General features: G+C 41.5%; 1 protein-coding gene across 5 annotated transcripts in view; it reads left to right on the top strand.

Moving 5' to 3' along the window:
• Positions 1 to 27,302, top strand: part of gnal (guanine nucleotide binding protein (G protein), alpha activating activity polypeptide, olfactory type) — a 236,572-nt gene that overhangs the window by 195,310 nt on the left and 13,960 nt on the right. For all 5 annotated transcript variants that reach the window (XM_060900076.1, XM_060900078.1, XM_060900079.1 and 2 more), the window contains one exon: positions 10,158 to 10,288. In XM_060900076.1, the coding sequence (XP_060756059.1) occupies positions 10,158 to 10,288 (131 nt within the window). The remainder of the gene's footprint in view (positions 1 to 10,157; positions 10,289 to 27,302) is intronic.

Genomic DNA, 27,302 nt, shown 5'->3' with positions numbered 1-27,302 from the left:
GAAGGGTTCGCGATGGCTTTGTGACACCAGCAACGCATTTGCGGCTATTTTGAGAGAAATTTTGTCGCACAAATTTTTTGAACATGTTCAAAATTTCAGCGACGAAGGAGCGACACATTGCAACTCATGCGAGGAAATTGAGAAGCCCCGCGAATGTTTCAAGACACTTTTGAAACTCTCTCGCGAATGACGTTCACAATTTGTCACAAGCTGTCGCAGCCCAGTGAGATACTGGCTTTAGACTTCTAGGTCATGTGTGCATATACTGGTAACTGTTCAACTGGCCACTGTCTGTGCAACAGGAATGGCTTATTGTGTACAGATGCTTACCAGTGCAGTAACCAGTGCCAAAATCCCCACAATGTTTGGGAACACACTGGTGAGGACGATAATGAAGAAGAGAATGATGATGATGAATAACTATTCTATTTGACTTTATCTAATGTGAAGAAAAGAAGAAAAAATGGATTTTATCCACAGAGTTAAAATTTCCTCTACTGTGTAATATGATCTAAATTAACTTTTTGTTATTTTCCTACTTGAAAATGATACCAATAAACATCCATATAAGTGTTAATTAATTATAAATACATGTTTATCTGGGTCTCGTGAAATTATTTTGCTTACTTTTGCAAGAAAGTTCCAAAACAACTAAAACCGGAAGTAGCTTTTCTATCAACTTTGGTTTAGACAGATCTGCATAAAAAAGTGTCTTTTGTGTATTTAATCATAAAATATTTGGTTCTCTGAAACACTTTCAAAAAGTTAAGAAAAGGTGTTTATTTAAAAAAAAATCATGTTCAATGATGTCTGGAAGTGTACAAAAAACTTCTCTGTGAAGATTCTCAGTCATCCAGATCATAGTAAACTGTGGGTGGTAAAAGAGAGCAACTGGACTTGCTTGAAGATTCTTGAAGACGTTTCACCTCTTATCCGAAAGGCTTCTTCAGTTCTGTCTGACTAATAGGGAGTATCAGGTATTTATCCTCTCATGGATGAAAAGCAATCCTAAGGTGTTGTTGAGTCATCCTGTTGTTGTAGGTCACTGGGGGCTGGGTGTGAACAGCCTAGAGAGTCGTTGGGGTGATCAATGGTTATTGGTTCTCTCTGTCCTCCTGTAAGTCACTAAAAACAGCTGGGTTTTGGTGTGCATTCAGTTGTCTGGGAAGTGTGCCAAGGACTGCATTGTAGGTGGCTGATAAATAGTGTCTTAGACCACCACCTCTGTTCAGTGATGGCCTTTCCAGGTTGACAAAAATGGCTTCTTTAACTCCTTGCTCATACCAACGATCCTCTCTGGCTAAAATGCATACATTGCAATCCTGAAATGAGTGTCCTTTGTTGTTAAGATGAAGATAGACAGCAGAGTCCTGGCCTGAGGAACTGGCTGTCCTGTGTTGAGCCATGTGCCTGTGAAGCGGTTGTTTTGTTTCCCCAATATACAAATCCGTGCATTCCTCACTGCACTTAATTGCATACACTACGTTGTCCTGTTTGTGTCTGGCTATTCTGTCCTTAGGGTGGACCAGTTTCTGCTTCAGGGTGTTACTGGGTCTGAAATGTACCAGAATGTTGTGTTTGTAGAACACCCCCAATTTGTGTTCCAGTGGGTGGTGTGAGTCGAAGAGTAGGTACTGATCTGTGTATGTGGGTTTCCAGTAGACCTCAATGCTAAGGCTTCTGTCTTGTCTAATGTGTACATCACAATCCAAGAAGGCTAGATTATTCCCACTAACGTCCTCCCAACTGAAATTGATGTTGATATCCACTGCATTGATGTGCTTAGAGAAGGCTTCCACCTCATGGGTTTTGATTTTAACCCAGGTGTCATCCACATATCTGAACCAGTGGCTGGGAGCAACTCCTGAAAAAGTGGTCAAAGCTTTATGTTCCACTTGCTCCACAATTGGGGGTCATTAGGACCTTGCAACACAGGGCTCAACTGCACTCTCTGATCTCCTGCGTCTGGAACTCTGAGACCATCCCTACTGACTGGCGTCATGGAATCATTCTCCCCTTTTGGAAGAAGGGCCCCAAGAGCAACTGCAGCAACTACAGGGGTATAACCTTGCTGAGCGTCCCAGGGAAAGTGTTTGCCCACATTATCCTAAACAGACTGCGACTGCTTCTTCTCCAGAAGCAACGACAGGAACAGAGTGGATTTACCCCAGGCCGCTCCACAGTCGATAGGATCCTGACACTTAGGCTCCTAGCAGAGATGAAACAGGAGTACAGGAGGCCTATGTGGATTTAAAGCAAGCATTTGACTCCGTGGACAGGAAAGCTCTGTGGAAGATTCTCAAGTTCCTGGGAGTCCCTGCAAAACTGCTGGACTTGCTGTCCCTCCTCTACTCCAACACAGTCTCCTGCGTAAGAGTGAACGGGATGCTGTCAGACACCTTCCTCATAAACAGCGGTGTCTGGCAGGGATGCATTTTGGCACCAACCATCTTCAACACCACCATCGACCATGTGATGGGAAGCACTGTGGCTCAGAGTGCCTGTGGAGCTAGCTTTGGCAACGTGACCATCTCTGATCTGGACTATGCGGACGATGTGGCCATCCTTGCCGAATTAGTTCAGACCCTCCACCTCGCCCTCAAGGTCATGGACAAGGCAACCAAACCACTGGGACTGATGATCAGCTGGAACAAAACAAAGATCCAAAGCCTAAGCAACTTCAAACTGTCCCCAGCTACACCAGTAATCAGCACCCAGGAGGTGGAAGTGGTGGAGAAGTTCAGCTACCTTGGGAGCATCCTGACCTCCGACTGCAAAAGCACAGCAGACATCAGGACCCGCATTGGCTGGGCTACTGCAGCCATGGCAGCCCTTTCCACCATCTGGACCAACAGTCATCTCTCTCTCCACACTAAGATCAGACTGTACAACAGCCTGGTACTGTCAATCCTGTTGTACGGCACAGAAGCCTGGACCCTGACAGCCACTCAAGAACGGCTCCTGGATGCCTTTGACAGCAAGTGTCTGCGTAGGATACTGAGGCTCCAGTGGTACAACTTCACCTCGAATGCCACAGTACGCCAGCTGACCAACCAGCCACCAGTCTCCAGACTATTCCGATCAGCCCGCCTCCGTTTCTTCGGCCACATAGCCAGAACAACACCACCTCTCGAGCTGGCCAACCTGATCAGGGAACCCGCCCCACCCCACTGGTCCCGCCCCAGAGGGAGACCCCGGACCAGGTGGCTTGACCAGCTTAAGGCAGACCTGAGAGAGGCTGGACTTAAGCTCCGCACAGCCTGGCTCGCTGCCGAGAACAGAACGAACTGGAGGGTCATCTGCTGAGGCACCACGCTCTCACGAGCCAGCGAGGATAAGTGAGAGTGAACACAGGGCTCAGAACATTCCTACAACGGTAGAGGGAAAAGAGAAAGAGCAAAATCACATCAAGAAAGCACTTCAGAACTGCAGGTATCCCAACTGGGCTTTCTTCAAGAGCAGAAAAAGGAACATAAGGAACAAGGAGAATAACAGGAACAAACGCAAGAACATTGTCATTCCCTACATTTCTGGTCTATCTGAGAAACTCAGGAGGATCTTCTACAAACACAACATTCCGGTACATTTCAGACCCAGTAACACCCTGAAGCAGAAACTGATCCACCTTAAGGACAGAATAGCCAGACATAAACAGGACAACATCGTGTATGCAATTCAGTGCAGTGAGGGATGCACAGACACGTATATTGGGGTAACAAAACAACCGCTTCACAGGCACATGGCTCAACACAGGAGAGCCAGTTCTCAGGCCAGGACTCTGCTGTCTATCTTCATCTTAACAACAAACGACACTCATTTCCAGTGTTGTATAAAGTACTGGGAACTCACACTCAAGTAAAAGTATTGGTACCCTTCCAAAAAATGACTTTGGTAAAAGTCAAAGTCACTGACTGACATGTTACTTGAGTTAAAGTCTTAAAGTATCTGACATTTCTTGCACTTAAGTATGACAAGTAATGCAAAAATAAATGTACTCAAGTAATGTAATTAAAAGTACACGTAAAAGTAAACAAGCAAAGGCAATCTGAATTTGTAATATTTTTAATATTTTGGTAAACTGAAGGTTATTTGTCACCAATGGTTCATGATAAGCAATTACACTGCTGAAAATAGAGGTGCACACACAACCATTATAAACAAGAAAAAAATTAATTGGGAGAAAAATGAAGCTGCCTATTTGGCATCTGAAGATGGAGACCACAGTTTTGACATTTTTTTCTCATTTTTTCCCTTTGTTTTTTAAACTAAGAGAAAGTACTGAAAATTAGGCATACATCACACCATTAAGAAAAAAAAACATAAAAAAAGCTGCTACTGTTATTGCACTTTATAAACTATGGAGGTGCATACACGACCAATTGCTGTCATAATAATCAAAAGAAAAAAGTAATTTGGAGAAAACTGAAGCTTATCTGGCATCTGAAGAGGGTGACCACAGTTTGAAACCTTTTTTTGAAAAATAAAATAGTACTGAAAATGAGGCATACATCACACCATCAAGACAAAATATAAAACAAAAAAGAGCTGCTACCGTTATTGCACTTTATAAACTAAATCTTAACATTTAACATAGCACCAACAGATTTTCTTTTTGCACATTCAAGCCCCACTTCCCCATCCCCAATATACACTTTTGCCCTTGACCTTTTTATTCTTCCCCTCTAACTTAAACCTCCTTTGAGGTCATCCTTGCACATAACCCCCGCCATCACTTGAAACTGTAAAACTTTCTGTTCATCTTCAAAAGCAGCTGGCTTTCAAAATGCCTAGAATTTAGCCGTACTCTTCGTGGGCTGAAAACGAGCCCTGCTATGCTGAACAGCCTTTCGCATGCTGCTGATGCTGGCAGTGGCATGTTGAGCTTGACAGACAGCTTGCAAACAGAAGGGAAGGACTTCAGCAAATCCATGTGGTCAGCTGAGCAGGACAGGTAGGCATCCAGATAGATAGCAGATAGGTAGGCATCCAGATAGATAGCAGATAGATAGCAGAAGCACACACAAAGCTCGTTTCAATTGTGTTAATGTTTTTTTTTCCATTTTGAACTTGTATGCCAGTTTTCCCTATTCGTCCTCCTTACACTTACAGCTATGCCTTTCCTTGAGCCGAAAAGGCTCGCAGCTAGGTAGCCTGCTACAGCCAACAAATGCCAAAACCGCATGGAACCGAAGAACAAAGTTCATTTGTACAGGAATGCTCAAGGTTTCACAATTGTGTCTAGAATATTCATACTATGGTTGCTGAAACGGGAATATACTGTAACAATTTCATAAACCTAGAACTTACCTCGATGTGTTTCTTTAGATTGGACGGGGAGTTTCTATAAGATAGAATTTCCACGTTTTTTGGAAGGCATAAGAGGCACTTCATTCGATAGGACGAATCCTTCACATCAACGTAAGAGAACATTGTGTTCAAATACGGACAGGGGTGCTCATCATCAGGTTCCTCTTCATTTGTAGCCGAAGTAGCTGCTGTCTCCGTCTCCTCTTCCATCAGGGCTGTTGATTGCGAAGCTAGCTTTCTGCTTACTGGGTGAAGCCAACAGGTGTAGCCTATTGGTTGTCATGCACAAGTGGTGAACAAGCCCAGGCACGTCCTGACTTCGTGGCAGTCAGTGGGGTTAAAACACCATTTTTTTTCCTTTCTTTTTTTGTAACAAGTAACTAAATGGCTCTTTGAAAATGTATCGGAGTAAAAGTATGCAATTAAGTTAAAAAATATAGTGAAGTAAAAGTGAAAGTTCTCAAAAATTTGAAAACTCAAGTAAAGTACAAAATCTCCCAAAATGTACTTCAGTACAGTAGTGAAGTATTTTTACTTTGTTACTATACAACACTGCTCATTTCAGGCTTGCAATGTACGCATTTTAGCCAGAGAGGATTGTTGGTATGAGCAAGGAGTTAAAGAAGCATTTTTGTCAACCTGGAATGGCCATCACTGAACAGAGGTGGTGGTCTAGACACCATTTATCAGCCACCTACAATGCAGTCCTTGGCACACTTTCCAGACAACTGAATGCACACTAAAACCCAGCTGTTTTCAGTGACTTACAGGAGGACAGAGAGAATCAACAACCCATTGATCACCCCAACGACTCTCTAGGCCAGCCTTTCTCAACCGGGGTGCCGCGGCGCCCTGGGGTGCCGTCTGGCTTTGTTAGGGGTGCCATTAAAAAATAATATATTCTAACATTGAAATAAATAAAATGAATTAAAATTCCAAATCAAAATTTGGAATCAAAATTTGTTTCACGGCCCCCTTTCCCATGTCACAACGTCACTGCCGGGGTCAGCATATGGTCAGCGTGACTTCGTATATTTTATATGGGGGTGCCTTGAGAATTTGCATACTTCTGAAGGGTGCTGTGACTGAAAAAAGGTTGAGAAACGCTGCTCTAGGCCGTTCACACCCAGGCCCCGGTGACCCACACCAACAGGATGACTCAACGACACCTTAGGATTGCTTTTCATCCATGAGAGTATAAATACCTGATACTCCCTATTAGTCAGACAGAACTGAAGAAGCCTTTCAGATGAGAGGTGAAACGTCTTCAAGAATCTTCAAGCAAGTCCAGTTGCTCTCTTTTACCACCCACAGTTTACAAAAAAAACTTCCTTTTCACTGAAGTTTCAATCTTGGTTTATGAGCAAAAAAGCCTGATAAAGTCATAATTCTGTGTATTTTTCTGGATATTTCATGTTTAGTCAATAATATCGAACATGAACTATAAATCTAGATGGTTTAAGTTGAATGTTCTTATCTGAAAATCTAAAAAATAAAAAGAATGAGGTTATTCTGCAAAAGACTATGGGTACTTTTAGACTAGGTTACCAAGCCGTTACCAAGTTCTATAATTTCCTTTTAGAAAACTCACTTATTTCGAGAAGGCCATTTATCTTGGTTATAATAGTGTTTGTCATTAGTTTTAACAATATATTTAGCATATTTTAGCATTAATTTTTTATAGCATATAGTTAGCATACTTTAATTGACTTATATAGTGATGCGCTTACAACGATTATTAGTATAGGCATGATATAAAGTTTTTTTTGTTTTATTATTAAGATGCTTCTGACATTGTCTCTGGTTCAGGAGTGGCTTGATATTGGAATGCAACAATTGTAGCCCCTTTACTGAAGACATCTGTGTGTGTTGGCTCTTGATGCACTGACACCAACCTCAGTCCAGTCCACTCTCCCAAGTTCTTGAATCAACTTTTCTTGACAATCCTCTCAAGGCTGCAGTCATCCCTGTTGCTTGTCCACCTTTTCCAGCCAGCCTTTTCAGCAATGACCACCTCTGGCTTACCCTCCTTGTGCAAGGTGTCACTGATCGTCTTCTAGACAACTGTCAAGTCAGCAGTCTTCCCCATGATTGTGATTGAGTGTACTGAACTCGATTGAGAGATCCACTGTGCACTGTGTGTGTGTGTGTGTGTATATATATATATATATATATATATATATATATATATATATATATGTGTGTGTGTGTGTGTATACACACACACACACACACACACAAAGTAAAAACATGGGCTAGAATGGAGCTTAAATAAGAATAGTACTTCATTTGAAATAGAATATTGCACTAATACTTTCAACTGAAATAGAAGTACAATATTGCCCCAGGTAGTAAAGTTTATTGCACAGGGGATGTTTCACCAAGGTAGTGAATGCTATTACACAGCATAACATAAATAATGAGGATGGAATATGTGTGTAAATTAACAAAAAAAAGATAAACAGGCTAAAAATGAGACTTAAATAAGAATAATAAAAAAGAACCTCCTCAACGGATTCCAGACCAGGACAGAGCTGGCCCTTTTCACCAGCTTGTTAAGCCTTTTCCTGTCCCTCTCAGAGCTTCCACGTCCCCAACTGACCACAGCGAAGAAGATGGCAGATGCGACCACAGTGTCCTAGAATATCCTCAACAGTGTTTTGGACACTCCAAAGGACTTCAGTCTCCTCAGCAGGTGGAGATGACCTTGGCCCTTCTTGTACAAAGCATCTGTGCTGGTATTCCAGTACAGCTTATTGTAAAGGTGAACAGGGTATTTGTATTCCCCCACGATCTCAGTGTCCAAACCCTGGATGTTCACTGGTGTAATCTGTGGTGCTCTCCTGTGGAAATCTATCACCAACTCCTTTGTCTTCCTGGCATTGATGTGGAGGTTGTTATTTCCACACCAGTTGACAAAGTCATTGATGACAGTAGCACATGACTGAGACAAACAAAACATAAGCTATTAATATAAATGCTAGATGGCACAAGAGGTATAACAACATGCAAGTCATCTACACTCTCAAAAAAATAAAGTACATTATTGTGCCTTTAGGGGTACAAAAGCTTGTCACTGGGGCAGTACCCTCTAAGGTACTTATTTGTACCCTCAAAATACTGCTTGGGAATATATATGTACTTTTTTGGCTCAAAAAAGATACATACCATTACCTTGAGAGCCAATAATGAGCCCTAGGGGTTACATTAGTGTAGATTGTACCTTGGGGGACAGAAATGGCCTCCTACTGTACCTCAGTTTCTGACAGTGTACATGAAAAACAGTGAGAGATATAAATTAGCCACCAATGTTTGTAAAATATGTTTCTAAAAAAGAAACAGCAATACATGATAAAATCAAGTTATATTAGCTAACTGGCTCATATCAGTTTACTTCCTCCTTGCGTGTGGCTGCAGAGGCAATTCATGAGCTTCCATTCTCTTTTAACGTGTATTGACATCCTTGCTGAAAGCTGATAACTATTTCTTTCAGAAAACAGTAAAAACACCTGACACCTTTAAGCTTTTGTTTTGTTTTTCATATTTCCCCACAGCTGGCACTGTATTCAGAAGGCATTTTCACACTGATGGACTAAGTGCATGTTGTTTTGTATGCATGCAGTTAAAATTCATTTAGAGGTCAATGGGCAGGGAGAGATGTGTTGAAGGAGTGGGATTAATTGAGAGAGAGGGAATCCCCGTTTTACTTATATTTACTAATGGGTAGTAAAGTAACTGAGCTCTGTACTGACACAAAACAACATAGTAAAATCTGCCAAAATGGTGAGGCAGTGAAGTTCAAATCTGTGCAACAGAATACTTTTTAGTATAACAAACAACATATCAAATGCTAGTGTTGTACTGGAGTGTCCCTTTAAGATGAATATCAATATACCGATGTATTCATGAAAACACTGAAAAAATTGTTTTGCAATATTTTCATGTGAATTGAGTGATTTGTACTGAGGACATCAACATTGATATTATTGATATACTGAGGACACCTAATGATGATGACCCTGCTGCTTTACTGGAGTTGCATATCACCACTGTAAGCTGCATGTGAATAGCACTGCAGTAAACTATTGAGCATGGCTGTCACAGAATTGACACAGAAAACTGACAAAGGTCAAAAATGGAAATAATGTATTTGTTTTTGCTTTTTTTTTATTTGTTTTTATCTAGGCTGAAATATCATGAGTCATGGGTACCAGTCATGTAGCAAGTCAGTCAAGTTAAAGCCTGAGTCGAGTCACAAGTCAGTCATTGTGCTACTCAAGTGCACCTCAAATAATAACATGGGGCAGCCATGGCCTAAATGTTAGAGAAGTGGCCTTGGGCCCAAAGAGTTCCTGTTTCAATTCCCTGGACCGGCAGGAAAATCCATGGCTGAAATGCCCTTGAGCAAGGCACCTAACCCCCAACTGCCCCCCCCCGGGCACTGTGTGTGTGTGCACGTGTGCATGCTCGTTGTCTGTCGCTCTGGATAAGAGCGTCTGCTAAATGCCTGTAATGTAAATAACTCGAGTTTCCATCTCTGACATGCTCACTTCCTGACTTCTTGTTTCAAAAGGGAATATTTCAACATGCAGTATCAAATCATGACTCAAGCTGCATTGGCATTTAAGAAGTGATGTCACCACTCCGCAAACTCCAAAAAGCCCCTTCTACATTTATGGATACCGTTATTCAATTAGAATCTAACACATATTCAATCAGGGAAAAGATAGCTTTGGATTCAAATTAATAACTCTATCATGCTGTATCACACCATCTGATGGAAAAGCAGTGAAGATAAAGATTGTGAATACATGCGAGTACTTGACTGTGTCTCTCTGTTACTCCTGTAGGTTTTTGCGGACCATCTCAGTGATCCTTTTCCTGAACAAACAGGACATGCTGGCAGAGAAGATCCTGGCTGGAAAATCCAAACTTGAAGATTACTTCCCAGAGTACACACGCTATACAGTCCCACCTGATGGTAGCACCTTTTCAGTCCTTTAAATGCTTATTTTACAATCTAATTTGAAGGAGATATTGCAATGTGTCTCAAAAACATTTTACAATTATAATAATAAATGACATTTATTATATACATTTATAATAATAATAATAATAATAATAATAAATTAAACATATTACCAAATTTGTCCAAAATACAAAAAACACTGTAACAATAAATGCAGGGAGCACAATGAATCTTAATTTGTCATTCCAATGTCTGATGGTTTTCATTCATCCAAGTCAAGTTAAGTTTATTTGTATAGCGCTTTTAACAACAGACATTGCCACAAAGCAGCTTTACAGAAAATTAGACTACGTTCAGACTGCACCCTGAAACGACCCATATCCGATTTTTTTGCCCATATGCGACCTGTATCCGATTTGTTATTGACAATCTGAACGACACAGATCCGATTTTTTCACATGCGACCCAGGCCACTTGGATATGTGGTCCTAAATCCGATGCATATCCGATATTTTCACATGCGACTGCAGTCTGACCGGACAGGTCGCATTCATGCGACCTACACGTCAACAAGAGACAAACGTCACTATTCTGCGTTGGCTAATCCCGCCTCTTTGGTGGAAAACAACAACATTTGTACAGTTTTTAGAATTTAAATAGACTTTTATAGAATTGATCAAGCTAATGGTGGATTTGGTAGGGACCTGGATGTTTATCTGTTAGCCTGATTAAATAAAACAGTTTCTATAACTGATTTATAACTTAAACCATCCTGTACCACATCGCCAGGTCTCGCCTCATCTCCATAGCAAACTGCACTGGTGTTTATGCACCTTGAGCCAGCGCTGAGAGAAGTTGCAGAATTCAGCTGGCTATAAACAATCTAAATAAATATTTATAAAAATGTAGTTTATTAATATGACGAAATAAATATGTGCAAATTATTAAGCCTGAATTAAGAGTTTGGTAATACAGCGGCCGTATCCCAAATGACTGCCTACTGAAGCTCGAGTGCACTATATAGAGTTTAAAAATCCATTACTTCCTAGTAACATGTAGTGCACTTATATAGAAATTAGAGAGACATTTAGGAGTCAACCCTCGTTACCAGGCTACACGTTTTCATTTCAGTTCAGAAAGAAAAACACACATGAGACCTCACACTTTAACACTAACCAGATAATTAAACAAACAAACAAACAAAAAAAGAAAATCATTAAACTTGAAGAGTGCGCTTTTTTGTTGTTGTTGTTTACGTATTAGGTAGATGTGCTTATTACGTGTCAATTTGCGCATGCGGGACACTTTTGGGTCGTTTTCCGTTCATATTGGAGATCGCATACAAGTCTCATATAATTGGTAATGTGAACGGCCTAACAAAAAAATCGGATTTCACAACAAATCGGATATGGGTCGTTTCAGGTTGCAGTCTGAACGTAGTGTTAAAGACTTTAATCATGAGCTAATTTTATCCCTAATTTATCCCAGGGCATGTTGAATGTCTCGTACTAATAAATGACATTGTTGTGACAAACGGTTAATCTGAGGCCCATTTACAGCGGAGTGTAAATGTGTCGCAAGTGATTGCATAAGCAATTCTCATGAAGTGGTCAGTGTGAAGTGTAAACAGGTTTATATAGGTCCCAGATAGCACTTTTTCACCGGGGCAGTGCTGGTGCCAGTGCAGAGCCGATTCTGCCTTGGTGCCTTTGTGAGAACTGGCCTATATTTCAACAGGTTTGAGAACCGAATGTTATGTAGCAGAATTTGAAATGTTACCGGGGTAACAATTGTGGTGAAAAAAATCTCACATCTCGATTTAGTAGCCTGTGTGTATCTGTTTACTTGTGATCACAGCATCTGCCTGTGTGTGCATGTGTGTGTTTAAAAAAGAAAAAAGAATAGGAAGACAGAAAAGGGAGAGAGGGGGGAAAACAGGCTGCTTCTTGCTTGCTTTCACATTTCTGATTGTGGTGAAGTATATACAGCGCTATGAAATTCAACCTTGTCTCAAGTCAGATGCACAGCTTCCCACCGCATTCTCTACTAACCCCTCAACTGTACTCAGTCCTCTGTTAAAAGCCACTGCTTTACAACCAAAACTATCACACAACTCTGAGCAAATGACACAGTCTCTGGTGCTGAGCTGTCCCATGGTGGAGAGTATGGATGAACAAAATCACTGAAAGAAATAATCTTTTCTTTTCCACAGACCACTTCTGGTTCAACTTTTAATTGCTTTGAGGAGCTTCATGTTTTATAATGTCAGTAAAGTGTTCAGAGTTCAAGTTTATCAAAATGGCCATGAATTTCTTGTGGTAGCCCCTACCATAGCCACTGACATCAGTAGATCCAACTTTGGGACCAGCAAATTTGAGGTCTTGTGACGATGCCAGCTTTTTGGCACCAGTACCAGTCTTTTTTTAAGGTCAAAATGCATAGAATCAGTTCTAGATTGGGCACGGCACTGTGTCAAGGGAAAAAGTGCTAAAAGACACAGTGTGATCTATTCACTAAAACCAAATTTGATGTATGTATATGGTGACTTTGAATCAAGCTACTTTTGAAAAGCTATACCACAGTGTTGTCTGATGATAATTATACTAATAAAATCTAAACTCACCATCCATGAGTGACAAAAGAATGGAGAATGATAGGAGAATGACAAGACTGGTCTGAGCTGACAGGAAGTTTATGGCAACTCAAATAAGCGGTCTTTACTTCCATGGTGAGCAGAAAAGCATATCAGTACTCACAACACATCAAACCTTGAGGTGGATGGGCTAGAACAGCAGAAGACCACATCAGGTTCCATTCGTGTCACCCAGGACCAAGAATCTGAGGCTATCATTGCCACAGACCATAGCTGAAACTGGACGGTTGAAGACTGGAAGAAGTCCAAGTGATTCCCCCCCCCCCCAATTTTCAACTGTCTAATTTGGGTGAGTCTGTTCCCCTTTCTGTCAGCTTACACCAGTCTTGTCATTCTCCTCTGATTTCCCTCGTTAACAAGGTGTTTCAGCCTGCAGATGTTCCGCACACATATCTGTAGAGACTGTTGTGTGTGAAAATCCCAGGAGATCAGCAGTTTCTGAAATATTCAAACCAGCCCATCTGGCACCAACAACCATGCCACAGTTAAAGTCACAGAGATCACACATTTTCTTCATTTCATGTGAACATTATCTGAAGCTCTTGACTTATATCTGCATGACTTTATTTTGCTGCTGCTGCCACATGACTAGCTGATTAGATAACTGCATGAATGTGCAGGTGTACAGGTGTTCTTTATAAAGTGGATGGTGAGTGTAATATGACAAAATATCTTTGACAGGTTTTGTGAACATTATTTATTCCTTCAGTCTGAAAGCTTATAGAATGAGGACAACCCCTTTGAATTTTATGACATCAGATTTATATCACAAGTCGTGATAAAACATGCTCACAAACAGATATCATTTCACATGTGCAGCTATTAACTGCCACTCACACAATACAAGTCCTCATGCACAAATTCAACAGTCAAAAGTGGTACAGACAGCTGTGAGTGAAAAAACAAAACCTAGAAAGAGACAAATAATGGCACCTGTGAGTATAGAACTAAGCAGCAAATGAGCAAAGTAGCCACCACGCATGAGAGAGAAAGTGCTGGATGGCCCACATGCTCTCACAAGTTAACTCTGCTCTCAAAATTATGAAGTGACCTGACTTTTGACAATTCGGGGCAGAAATCAAGGGGAGGCACTGGCCCTCTTATGATTGGTCATTTTCAACACGATCACACCCACATGGACCTCCTTGACCCAACATGTGACCGATGCTCAGAATAATGAGAAAGTAGCTGGTCCAAAGGATTTTTTTTCCTTATTACATTACATTACATTACAGGCATTTAGCAGATGCTCTTATCCAGAATGATGTACAAGAAGAGCAAAAGTCAGGTACAAGAAGTGCTGAACCTCTAGACAAGAAAGTTCTAGTGCTAAATCAACAAGTGACAAAATAACACCTAGTGTAATATTCTATTGAAGTAACAATCAGCAAACAGCCAAGGAAAATAAACCAACCATACAAATGAGCTGACAAAGTGCAACAAAATAGATAAAATAAAACCCCAATTGCTAACCCCAAGTAATCATGACCAGGCTAGACATTCCACAGCCTGGATTGGTCAAGACTGTTACACGATTACACAGTGGGCAGGGAAGCAAGGGAGAGGTGCAGCCTGAAGAGGTAAGTCTTCAGTCTGCTCTTGAAGGTGGTCAGTGAGTCAGCAGTTCTGAACTCCGTGGAAAGGTCATTCCACCAATGGGGAGCCAGGACAGACAGCAATCTTGAGTGGGCTGGGCAGGAGCAGAGAAGTGGAGGGGCCAGGTGACCAGTAGCAGTGGAGCATAGGGATCTGGCTGGCACATAGGGTCAGATCAGCCTCTGAAGATATGTTGGCCCTAACCCCTTGACTGCCCGGTAAGCTAGCACCAACATCTTAAATTTGATGTGAGCTGCAATAGACAGCCAGTGAAATGCAACAAATAGAGGAGTAATGTGGAAGAACACAAGGGAGGTTGTAGAACAGGTGGGCTGCAGCTTTCTGGATGAGCTGCAGGGGTCTGGTGACAGATGCTGGAAGGCCGGCAAGGAGAGAGTTGCAGTAGTCCAAGTGGGAGAGGATCAGTGCTTGGACCAGGACCTGAACAGAGTATGTGATGAGGAAGCAGCAGATCCTTCAGATGTTGTAGAGGAAAAATCTACATGTCCGGGACACTGCAGTGATGTTTGTCAAAGAGGAGAGTCTGTCATTGAATAACACCCCTTGGTTCTTTGCACTGGGTAAAGGTGACATAGAGGTGTCCCCCAGGGGATGATGAGGTCCAGGGATAGAGGATGGAGCGGGAATGTAGATCACCTCTCTCTTGTCTGGGTTAAGCTTCAGGTGATGGTTGTCCATCCAGCTCTGGATGTCACACAGGCAAGCAGGGATGTGAGTGGAGACCTGTGTGTCAGAAGGAGGAAAAGAAAGAAGAATAAGAAATTTATTAATCACACGTACACTCAAGCACAGTGAAATTCCTCTATGCACTTAACCCATCTGAAGCAGTGAACACACATATGCACAATGAGCGCACATACACATATGCAGCTATGCTACAGCACCCGGGGAGCAGTTGGGGATTAGGTGCCTTGCTCAAGGGCACTTCAGCCCAATCCTGCCCCATGTTAACCTAACCACGTCTTTGAACTGTGGGGGAAACTGGAGCACCTGGAGGAAACACAGGGAGAACATGCAAACTCCACACAGAAAAGCTCTTGTCAGCATCTGGGCTCGAACCCAGAACCTTCTTGCTGTGATGCAACAGTGTTAACCACTGCACCACCATGCCACTCTGAAAGAAACAATTGAGTGTTATCAGCATAGCAGTGGTAGGAGAGACTATGAGCAGAGATAATCAAGCTGAGAGCCTGGGTGTAGAGGGAGAAGAGACGCACACGAAGGACTGAACCTTGAGGGACACCAGTGATAAGTGAGCGAGGTGCTGATGCAGTACCAGACCAGGTAACCTGGGAGGTGTGACTGGAGAGGTAGGACTTGAATCAATCCAGGGCCATCCCACAGATCCCCCCAAGCTGATGGGGTGATCAACGGTGTCAAATGCAGCAGAAAGGTCTAAGAGAATCAGGACAGAGGAGAGGAAGGTGGCACATGCTGCATGAAGTGCCTCACTGACAGAGAGAAGTGCAGTCCCAGTTGAGTGTCTGGCTCAGAAGCCAGACTGGTGAGGATCCAGGAGGTGGTTCTGAGAGAGAAAAGAGGAGAGTTGGTCAGCAACAGCACAGTCAAGTGTCTTGAATAGGAAAGGGAGAAGAGAAACCAAGCAGTAGTTCTGGATGACAGAGGGGTGATGTGGGCTCATTTAAAGCTTGAAGGAAAGTCTCCAGAGGACAAGGAGGAGTTGACAAGGTTGGTGATAAAAGGGATTATGTCAGGAGTGATAGTCTGGAAGAGAGATGAGATGAGAGGATAGGGTCAAGGGCATAAGTGGTAGGATGGTGAGAGAGCAGGAGCTGGGGAATATCAGATGGGGTAAGAGGTGAAAAAGCAAAGTACAGGGGGAAAGAAACAGGGAGGGTGGGGAAGGGATGAGAGGGGGAGGCAGAGGTTGTGAAGGAGTTATGGATGGCCATGAGCTTTTCATCAAAGAAGACCGCAAAGTCTTCTGCAGTGAAGGAGGACTGAGGTGTGGCTGGTGGAGAGCTGAGAAGAGAAGAAAGAGAACCATTTATTGAGGGTTAGAGATGGAGTTATGAATTTTGGAATGATAAATTTTGATCTTAGCTGATGTGAGTGAAGCTGTGAACTCAGCCAAGAGGGACTGGTAGTAAGACAAGGCTGGGGCCCTGAATTTTCTCCACTTCCTCTCCACTGCTCACAGGCTGCTTCTGCTGGAGTGAAATCAATGGATGGATGGACATCCAGGGACTAGGAGGAGAAGATCTTGATTGCCTGGAAACAAGAGGAGATAATTTAAGTGATGAGGAGAGCAGAGAAGATGTAGCAGATTCAGTGGGAAGATTGGAGAAGTGGGGTGGCATGGTGGTGTAGTGGTTAGCGCTGTCGCCTCACAGCAAGAAGGTCCTGGGTTCGAGCCCCGTGGCCGGCGAGGGCCTTTCTGTGTGGAGTTTGCGTGTTCTCCCCGTGTCCGCGTGGGTTTCCTCCGGGTGCTCCGGTTTCCGCCACAGTCCAAAGACATGCAGGTTAGGTTAACTGGTGACTCCAAATTGACCGTAGGTGTGAATGTGAGTATGAATGGTTGTCTATGTGTCAGCCCTGTGATGACCTGGCGACTTGTCCAGGGTGTACCCCGCCTTTCGCCCGTAGTCAGCTGGGATAGGCTCCAGCTTGCCTGCGACCCTGTAGAACAGGATAAAGCGGCTAGAGATAATGAGATGAGATTGGAGAAGTATTCAAAGGGGGAGAGAAGCACTGACAGAAGAGTCAAGAGAAGAAGGAGAGAGGGAGTGGAGGTTATGACGGAATGTAACAGTGGAGGTGGAGAGAAAAAGGAGGGAAAATGAAATGAAGTGGTTGTCAGACAGATGGAGAGCTGCTCTGTGGGATCAGAGGCAGAGCAGTTTTTGAGGATGACCAAATCTAAAAGGTTCCCTACTTTATGGGTTGGAATTGAGTGCATCGGGGGAGATCAAAGGAGTGGAGTAGTGGAAGGAAGGCAGCAGACTGGGAAGTTTCTAAGTGAAGCTTGAAGTCTCCCAGGAGCATCACTGGGGTGCCATGTTCTGGGACACAGCTGAGTGGGATGGTCAGTTCAACAAGGAAACGTCCCACAGGGCTGGCAGGGCAATAAACAACAATGCCAAACAGGTTAACAGGAGAGAAGACTGAAACAAAGTGAAATTCAAAGGAGATGGAGAGGTGAGAAAGTGGAAGAGGTGAAAATTTCCATGACTGACAGATCAACAAACAAGTACCACCACCACCAGATGGTCGAATGGTATGAGAGAAGGAGGTGGAGAGTGCTGCAGGTGTTGTGGTGTTGTCAGGTGAAATCCAGGTCTCGGTCAGTGCAAGGACGGGAAGGACAGGAGGGAGGCGTAGGCAGAGATGAAGTCAGCCTTTCAAGTGGCAGATTGACAGTTCCATAGTGTCAGAAGTGATCCAGAAGTTATCAGTGGCAGTAGATGAGGTGTAGATTATTTCAGCTGTTCATTATTTAACAGTATAAATTCAGTAAACAAGATTTTTTAGCATATGCAAATAAAAAATGATTTAAGTTTAAAAAAGGTTTTATAAATGAATGTTTTCAATGACTGTGTAGTGCTATGAAAATAGCATTGACATGGCGGTCCTACTGGTCAACACATGCCTGCAAAAACAACTCCATGTCTTCTCTTTGCTGAAATCCAAAGAGTAAGGGCTGCCTTGCTTCTGTGTCTCTTCCTTGATCAAAAAGACTGAGCAATGTTGCTGTAACCTGAAAATGAACCGACATGTAGGTTTAAAGCCAACATACCTCTAAAACGCTTCAAAAATGTTTTTTACATGGATATCCATGTGTGTCTCAATCTTGGCCCTGTAGGTTGGTGTGAAGGTGGAGCAAAAAGGACAATGAAATAGTTCTCTGCGACAGGTTTTGCTTTCTTCCATGAACACCATACAAACATTTAAACTGTTACACATTAAATAATTGTTTTTACAAAGACACAGAGAAAACAAATAACCTTGAAGTGGGACAATGAATCCAGTTTACAAAGTTAACTTTAGGACAGCACTTGAACAGAAATTACACAACTTACCAAAATCACTTGGGTGAATACAACCCCGATTCCAAAAAAGTTGGGACAAAGTACAAATTGTAAATAAAAACGGAATGCAATAATTTACAAATCTCAAAAACTGATATTGTATTCAATAGAACATAGACAACATATCAAATGTCGAAAGTGAGACATTTTGAAATTTCATGCCAAATATTGTCTCGTTTGAAATTTCATGACAGCAACACATCTCAAAAAAGTTGGGACAGAGGCAATAAGAGGCTGGAAAAGTTAAAGGTACAAAAAAGGAACAGCTGGAGGACCAAATTGCAACTCATTAGGTCAATTGGCAATAGGTCATTAACATAACTGGGTATAAAAAGAGCATCTTGGAGTGGTAGCGGCTCTCAGAAGTAAAGATGGGAAGAGGATCACCAATCCCCCTAATTCTGCGCCGACAAATAGTGGAGCAATATCAGAAAGGAGTTCGACAGTGTAAAATTGCAAAGAGTTTGAACATATCATCATCTACAGTGCATAATATCGGCACTGCATCACATACAGGCATGCTTCTGTATTGGAAATCACAAAATGGGCTCAGGAATATTTCCAGAGAACATTATCTGTGAACACAATTCACCGTGCCATCCGCCGTTGCCAGCTAAAACTCTATATTTCAAAGAAGAAGCCGTATCTAAACATGATCCAGAAGCGCAGACGTCTTCTCTGGGCCAAGGCTCATTTAAAATGGACTGTGGCAAAGTGGAAAACTGTTCTGTGGTCAGATGAATCAAAATTTGAAGTTCTTTATGGAAATCAGGGACGCCGTGTCATTCGGACTAAAGAGGAGAAGGACGACCCAAGTTGTTATCAGTGCTCAGTTCAGAAGCCTGCATCTCTGATGGTATGGGGTTGCATTAGTGCGTGTGGCATGGGCAGCTTACACATCTGGAAAGACACCATCAATGCTGAAAGGTATATCCAGGTTCTAGAGCAACATATACTCCCATCCAGACGACGTCTCTTTCAGGGAAGACCTTGCATTTTCCAACATGACAATGCCATACCACATACTGCATCAATTACAGCATCATGGCTGCGTAGAAGAAGGGTCCGGGTACTGAACTGGCCAGCCTGCAGTCCAGATCTTTCACCCATAGAAAACATTTGGCGCATCATAAAACGGAAGATACGACAAAAAGGACCTAAGACAGTTGAGCAACTAGAATCCTACATTAGACAAGAATGGGTTAACATTCCTATCCCTAAACTTGAGCAACTTGTCTCCTCCGCCCCCAGACGTTTACAGACTGTTGTAAAGAGAAAAGGGGATGTCTCACAGTGGTAAACATGGCCTTGTCCCAACTTTTTTGAGATGTGTTGTTGTCATGAGATTTAAAATCACCTGATTTTTCTCTTTAAATGATACATTTTCTCAGTTTAAACATTTGATGTCATCTATGTTCTATTCTGAATAAAATATGGAATTTTGAAACTTCCACATCATTGCATTCCGTTTTTATTTACAATTTGTACTTTGTCCCAACTTTTTTGGAATCGGGGTTGTGTGTGTGTGTGTGTGTGTGTGTGTGTGTGTGTGTGTGTGTGTGTGTGTGTGTATATATATAATGCTCCTTTTCTGCTATTTCTATTACCTAAATTTTATTAAACATCAAAGGGTATAATGTGAGGGGGAAAATGGTATGGTTCCAAGAAGGCATTGTGGATCAGAATCAGAATTATGTTGCCTAAAACTGCCAGGAGTATAAGATGTTTGTGTGACAATGCATATTTTCTAGGGATTACTGAAGGCATATTTTATTTGTTTTGGGGCATTGAGCATTGTACAACCCCAATTCCAAAAACTTTGGGACATTGTGTCAAACGTAATTAAAAACAGAATGTGATAATTTGCTAATAATGGAAACCCTAAATTTAATTGAAAAATAGTACAAAGACAACATATAAAATGTTGAAACTGAAGTGTTTTGTTTTGTTTTGGGGAAAAAAATGTTCATTTTGAATTTAATGGCAGCAACATGTTTCAGAAAACATGGGACAGCGCAACAAAATATAGGGTTTCCATGGTTTGCAAATCATTGCATTTACATTTATTTACATTTTACACAGTGTCTCAACTTTTTTTTGGAATTCAGGTTGTATTAGGGCCTTGCACAGTGTATATTGCTGTGGAAAGGTCCTTAAACAAATCCAAAGGTAAAATGAATGACTTCACTCAAGTGAGTAGTTCTTCATTGTCAGCGCTATGCACTCACAAGCCTGGGTAGCCTCTTGTAACAAACAGTGTTTACCTCTGAGAGCTACAGGAGTTGGTTCAATTACACATGTTTTAATAGAAGCAAAATGGCAATTATTGGTTAATCAAACAAAGCAATTATACTGCCACTGGTTACAAAATCATCCGATATTTGTTTATTATAACACAATTATTGATTTAAATCTCTGCTCAGCATGTTTTGTTACATGTTACCCAAGATGTCTCAGCTTAAAGGTGTTCCTCAGTTTTCCCATTTTCTAAAATGGTTAGTCCCTCATTTTAGTTAACTTATCAAACGATTACAATGGACTGCCAGAGCCTATTGCAAAAGTAAAACGACAGATGGTCAGTTTGTCTCACATACTTAACACAATTTACTGGAAAGTGTTACAAAAGAAAGGCTGCAACTTTAAAAAAAAAAAAATATATATATATATATATATATATATATATATATATACACACACACAGTGGCACTTGAAAGTTTGTGAACCCTTTAAAATGTTCTATATTTCTGCGTAAAAATGACCTAAAACATCATTAGATTTTCACACAAGTCCTAAAAGTAGATAAAGAGAACGCAGTTAAACAAATGAGACAAAAATATTATACTTGGTCATTTATTTATTGAGGAAAATGATCCAATATTACATATCTGTGAGTGGCAAAAGTATGTGAACGTCTAGGATTAGTACTTACCGGTAATTTAAAGGTGAAATTAGAGTCAGGTGTTTTCAATCAATGGGATGACAATCAGGTGTGAGTGGGCACCCTGTTTTATTTAAAGAACAGGGATCTATCAAAGTCTGATCTTCACAACACATATTTGTGGAAGTGTATCATGGCACGAACAAAGGAGATGTCTGAGGACCTCAGAAAAAGCGTTGTTGATGCTCAACAGGCTGGAAAAGGTTACAAAACCATCTCTAAAGAGTTTGGACTCCACCAATCCACAGTCAGACAGATTGTGTACAAATGGAGGAAATTCAAGACCATTGTTACCCTCCCCAGGAGTGGTCGACCAACAAAGATCACTCCCAAAGCAAGGCGTGTAATAGTCGGCGAAGTCACAACGGACCCCCAGGCTAACTTCTAAGCAACTGAAGGCCTCTCTCACATTGGCTAATGTTAATGTTCATGAGTCCACCATCAGGAGAACACTGAACAACAATGGTGTGCATGTCACGGTTCCAAGGAGAAAGCCACTGCTCTCCAAAAAGAACATTGCTGCTCATCTGCAGTTTGCTCAAGATCATGTGGACAAACCAGAAGGCTATTGGAAAAATGTTTTGTGGATGGATGAGACCAAAATAGAACTTTGTGGTTTAAATGAGAAGCATTATGTTTGGAGAAAGGAAAACACTGCATTCCAGCATAAGAACCTTATCCCATCTGTGAAACATGGTGGTGATAGTATCATGGTTTGGGCCTGTTTTGCTGCATCTGGGCCAGGACGGCTTGCCATCTTTCATGGAACAATGAATTCTGAATTATACCAGCGAATTCTAAAGGAAAATGTCAGGACATCTGTCCATGAACTGAATTTCAAGAGAAAGTGGGTCATGCAGCAAGACAATGACCCTAAGCACACAAGTCATTCTACCAAAGAATGGTTAAAGAAGAATAAAGTGAATTTTTGGAATGGCCAAGTCAATGTCCTGATCTTAATCCAATTGAAATGTTGTGGAAGGACCTGAAGGGAGCAGTTCATGTGAGGAAACCCATCAACATCCCAGAGTTGAAGCTGTTCTGTACAGAGCAATGGGCTAAAATTCCTCCAAGCTAGTGTGCAGGACTGATCAACAGTTACCAGAAACATTTAGTTGCAGTTATTGCTGCATGAGGGGTCACACCAGATACTGAAAGCAAAAGTTCACATACTTTTACCACTCACAGATATGTAATATTGGATCATTTTCCTCAATAAATAAATGACCAAGTATAATATTTTTTGTCTCATTTGTTTAACTGGGTTCTCTTTATGTACTTTTAGGACTTGTGTGAAAATCTGATTATGTTTTAGGTCATATTTATGGAGAAATATAGAAAATTCTAAAGGGTTCACAAACTTTCAAGCACCATTGTGTATATATCATTTTAAGTATAAGTAAAAACACAATATTTTTCCATGACCATAATATATACCTTTAATTTCAATGTACCAATTATGTCAGCTACCCTCAAATATCAGGAGTGTAAACAGTAATTGGATTGTGACTTCCTGTTTAATACCTTACTATCCTTCTGTGTTTTTCAGTGGTACATGGTTCTAGAGCATCGACATGAAATACAGTGCCCTCCACAATTTTTGGCACCCTTTGTAAATATTATTTTAAAAACAGTGAGAAAAAAATCCACCTTTTGGTGTAGCTTCATCTCACACTGAAAAAATGAGAAAAATCCAGCCTTTAATTGAAATAAATTTATTCAGAGAAAAACAAATCCCTCATCAAGAAATAATTATTTAGCAAAAACACATATGCCACTGTTATTGGCACCCCTGCATTTACTACTTTGTACAATCTCCATTTGCCAGTAAAACAGCACTGAGTCTTCTCCTATAACATTTTATAAGGTTGGAAAATACAGAGCAGGGCATCTGAGACCATTCCTCTTTACAGAATCTCTCCAGATCATCCAGCATCTTAGGCCCTCTCTTGTGTACTCTTCTCTTCAGCTCACCCCACAGGTTTTCAATGGGATTCAGGTCAGGGGACTGAGATGGCCATTGCTTCTGTGGAGGATTCTGGATTCTGTGGTCAGCTATCCATTTTTATGTTGATTTGGACATATGCTTTGGATCATTGTCCTGCTGGAAGATCTATTGATGACCCAATTTAAGTTTCCTGGCAAAGGCAGCCAGATTTTAATTTAAAATGTCCTGGTATATCATGGAGTCTATAATGTCATGTACCCTAACAAGGTTTCCAAGGAAAAACAGCCACACAACACCACAGAACTTCCACCATATTTTATAGTTGGGATAGGATTCTTTTCATGACAGCCATCCTTCTTTTTACACCAACCCCACCTTGAGTGTTAATTGACAAAAAGCTCCATTTTTCTTACAGCTGACCATAGACCAGTCAAAGTTTTAGCAGCATTTCATGAACTTCAGGTGTTTATTTATCAGTTCACTACAAACATTTTTTCTGGCATACCTTCCAAACAATCTGTTGGCATTCATCAACAGTGATCCTTGGGGATTTTTTCCTCTCCAAGGAACAATTTGATTAGATTTTGATGCAAATCTGGAAATATGTGGATCAAAGATCCAGAAATGTATCGGATCCAGGATTTATTGTCTTATCCTAGTGTAACTCAAAAAGTAGTGAACAGATTTTGATGAAATTTAGTGTATTAACCTAGCTTCAAGTGATTTGATTTTGATGTTGATAATATGAGGCTTGGTGGAGGTATGTACTCTACCACATACCCTTCTTGTTTGGTTCTTGTTTGGAAGACATCCATTTGAATTTACAACTAAATTATTATGAATTATTTTTACATCCTGTGTTACACTATGGAGCCTTTTTTTTCACCCACTTAGATATCTGTAGTAGTAATAATAATAATAATAATAATAATAATATCAGATTGACTGGCAGGTACTCATTTATGTTTGAAATCAATACACACCTAATATATATGAAGTCCAAACTTTCACCATTCGCTGCAAATTGATGCTCCTAATAAAGCCCTCATTAATGCAATGCCTGTTGCAGAAAACCATTTTCTTGTCCTTTTTTACCCCACCTGCAGTTATCACTATCCACTTTCAGTAGGACCAGTTTGGATGGCAAAAACAGTGCTAGTAGTACATTAGATTTACTTAGAATGCAAAAATATCTGTTAATCATGCTAAAAGAGTTAAAAATAAAAGTTTGACTGAAAAAAGAAGGGTTCAATTCTGGTTTTACTGGCAGAGGGATACAGTGAACATCAGGTTGCTTCCATCTTTAAAATTTCAAAGATGGCAGTTCATAAGAACAAGGTCAAGCTGCAAGACATTGGGGATAACAAAGTTACAGACTGGCAGAGTCTGTAACTGGATTTCTTTCATGTTGACTATAAACATACGAAAAACATGCTCAGCGAACAATGACATTCCTGACTGCTATATTCATAGTGATCACAAACCCCCTTTGTAACATATTTTCATTATTGCTAAGCATTATTTTCATGTTAAAAAACCTATTTTCATTGATCTAGTTGGCAACACAATATAAGTAATATCCATCATCTATATCGCTTATCCCTCAGGGTCATGGGGTAGCTGGAGCCAATCCCAGCTGACTTCAGGGAAGAGGCAGGGTACACCTTGTGCAGATTGCCAATCTATTGCAGGGCTAACATGGGGGGGGGAGCCATTCACACTTATGGGCAATTTAGAGTAAAAAACCAGCACACCCAAAGGAAACCCAGGCAGGGATGAGGAGAATGTACAGATGCCACACAGAAAGGCCCCATTCGGCTGGGGGGGGGTTTGAACCCAGAACCTTCTTGCTGTGAAGCAACAGTACTAACCACTGCACCACCCTGCCACCCCCAATATAAGTAACAGCTTAAACAATAAACAGCTTGTGTCCTATCTAGTTATCATGTGACATCTATGGCTGTGCAGTACCTGAAAAACTAAAACTAACACAAACTAAATAAAAACTGAACGAAAACTAGTCAGTTCCTCAAAATGAAACTAAAACTACTTATGCACTTGTAAAAGTAACTAAAACTAAGCTGAAATTACAAAGCAAACTGAAAGACTAAATAAAGATAAATACTAAGGAAAAGTTCAAAACTAATAACTGATTGGAAGGATGGGTACTGGGTGTTGTTTTTTTAATTTAAGATTATTGATCTTAATACAGGGGCAGCATGGTGGTGTAGTGGTTAGCGCTGTCGCCTCACAGCAAGAAGGTCCGGGTTCGAGCCCAGTGGCCACCGAGGGCCTTTCTGTGCGGAGTTTGCATGTTGTCCACGTGGGTGTGCTCCGGTTTCCCCCAAAGACATGCAGCTTAGGTTAACTGGTGACTCAAGTGAATGTGAATGGTTGTCTATGTGTCAGCCCTGTGATGACCTGGTGACTTGTCCAGGGTGTACCCTGCCTTTTGTCCGTAGTCAGCTGGGATGGGCTCCAGCTTGCCTACGACCCTGTAGAACAGGATAAAGCGGCTACAGATAATGAGATGAGATGAAATGAGAATACAAGACACCAATTCTGAGATTATTAAACCTAGTTCTAGATTGCAACCAACTTATTCTAAGATGTTTTATCAAGTAAAAATATCTGTCCATGCAGCAAGATAATTTCACTAGTATTAAGTAATTTTCTCCTCAAATTCAGTTTTCAATTTTTGCAGTGTACTGCTTGTACTTCTCATCGACTTGCTCTAGTCTCTGGTGGACCTCTTCCCATACTTGCTTGCTCCTCTTAAATCGTGAATCCACTGCCAGGATCTGAGTTGGTGCATCATCCCAGTGAAAAAGTGGTGGTTGATGGCCAAGGATACACTGGAATGTGGTTAACTGAGTAGCAAAATGTTTCAGGGAGTTTTGTGCATATTCTGCCCAGGGAAGGAATCATGCCCAGCCTTTCTGGTTCCTCATACAAAAAATTCTGAGGAAGCAGCCTATCTCTTGGTTGGCATGTTCCACCTGGCCGTTGGACTGTGGGTGTTAGGCTCACCGATACCCCTAGCCTGTCCATGAACTTAGCCCATAACCTGGAGATAAACTGGGGACCCCGGTCACTGATGATGTCTTCAGGGATGCCATAGTAGTAGAAGATGTGATTAAACAGGAGTTCTGTGGTCTTGAATGCCATGGGGAGACTGGGCAATGGGAGGAGTTTGAGGGTTTTGGAGAATTGATCTATGACCACTAGGATGACTGTGTTGCCTTGGGGTCAGGGTAGGTCAGTGAGAAAGTCTATGGCAATATGTAACCAGGGTCGTTGAGGCACAGGGAGAGGACAGAGCTTTCTGGTTGGTGGAGCTCGTGGTACCTTTGCTTGGGTACAGACGGAGCAGGAAGAGATAAAATGATTAATGTCTGAGGTCATGTTCTCCCACCAATACTTATGTTTTTAGTAGTTGGTACATATGATGACTACTGGGGTGTCCTGTGGCTGGAGAGGAGTGAGCCCAAGTGATGAGTTTACCTTGGAATCATAGCGGCATATACATGAGTCTGGGAGAACAGTTCTCCGGTGGATTGGTAGGTTGAGATTGTCTTATCTCCTAATCTGTGTTGCTAGAAAGAGAGGAAAAGAGGGATGATGCAATTAATGCTCCCTTCACACTAGAGGAAATGAAAAGGGCAATTAACTGCTCCAGGAAAAGCTCAAATCTGCCATATCATATTGAGGCACCTGTCTAATGTAACATCCATCCATCCATTATCTATAGCTGCTTATCCTGTGCAGGGTCGCAGGCAAGCTGGAGCCTATCCCAGCTGACTATGGGCGAGAAGCGGGAT

This window comes from Neoarius graeffei, chromosome 19, assembly GCF_027579695.1.
Source record: "Neoarius graeffei isolate fNeoGra1 chromosome 19, fNeoGra1.pri, whole genome shotgun sequence".
NCBI lineage: Eukaryota > Metazoa > Chordata > Actinopteri > Siluriformes > Ariidae > Neoarius > Neoarius graeffei.
The sequence above is the reverse complement of the archived record's forward strand: the minus strand, read 5'-3'. Positions and strand labels throughout refer to the sequence as shown.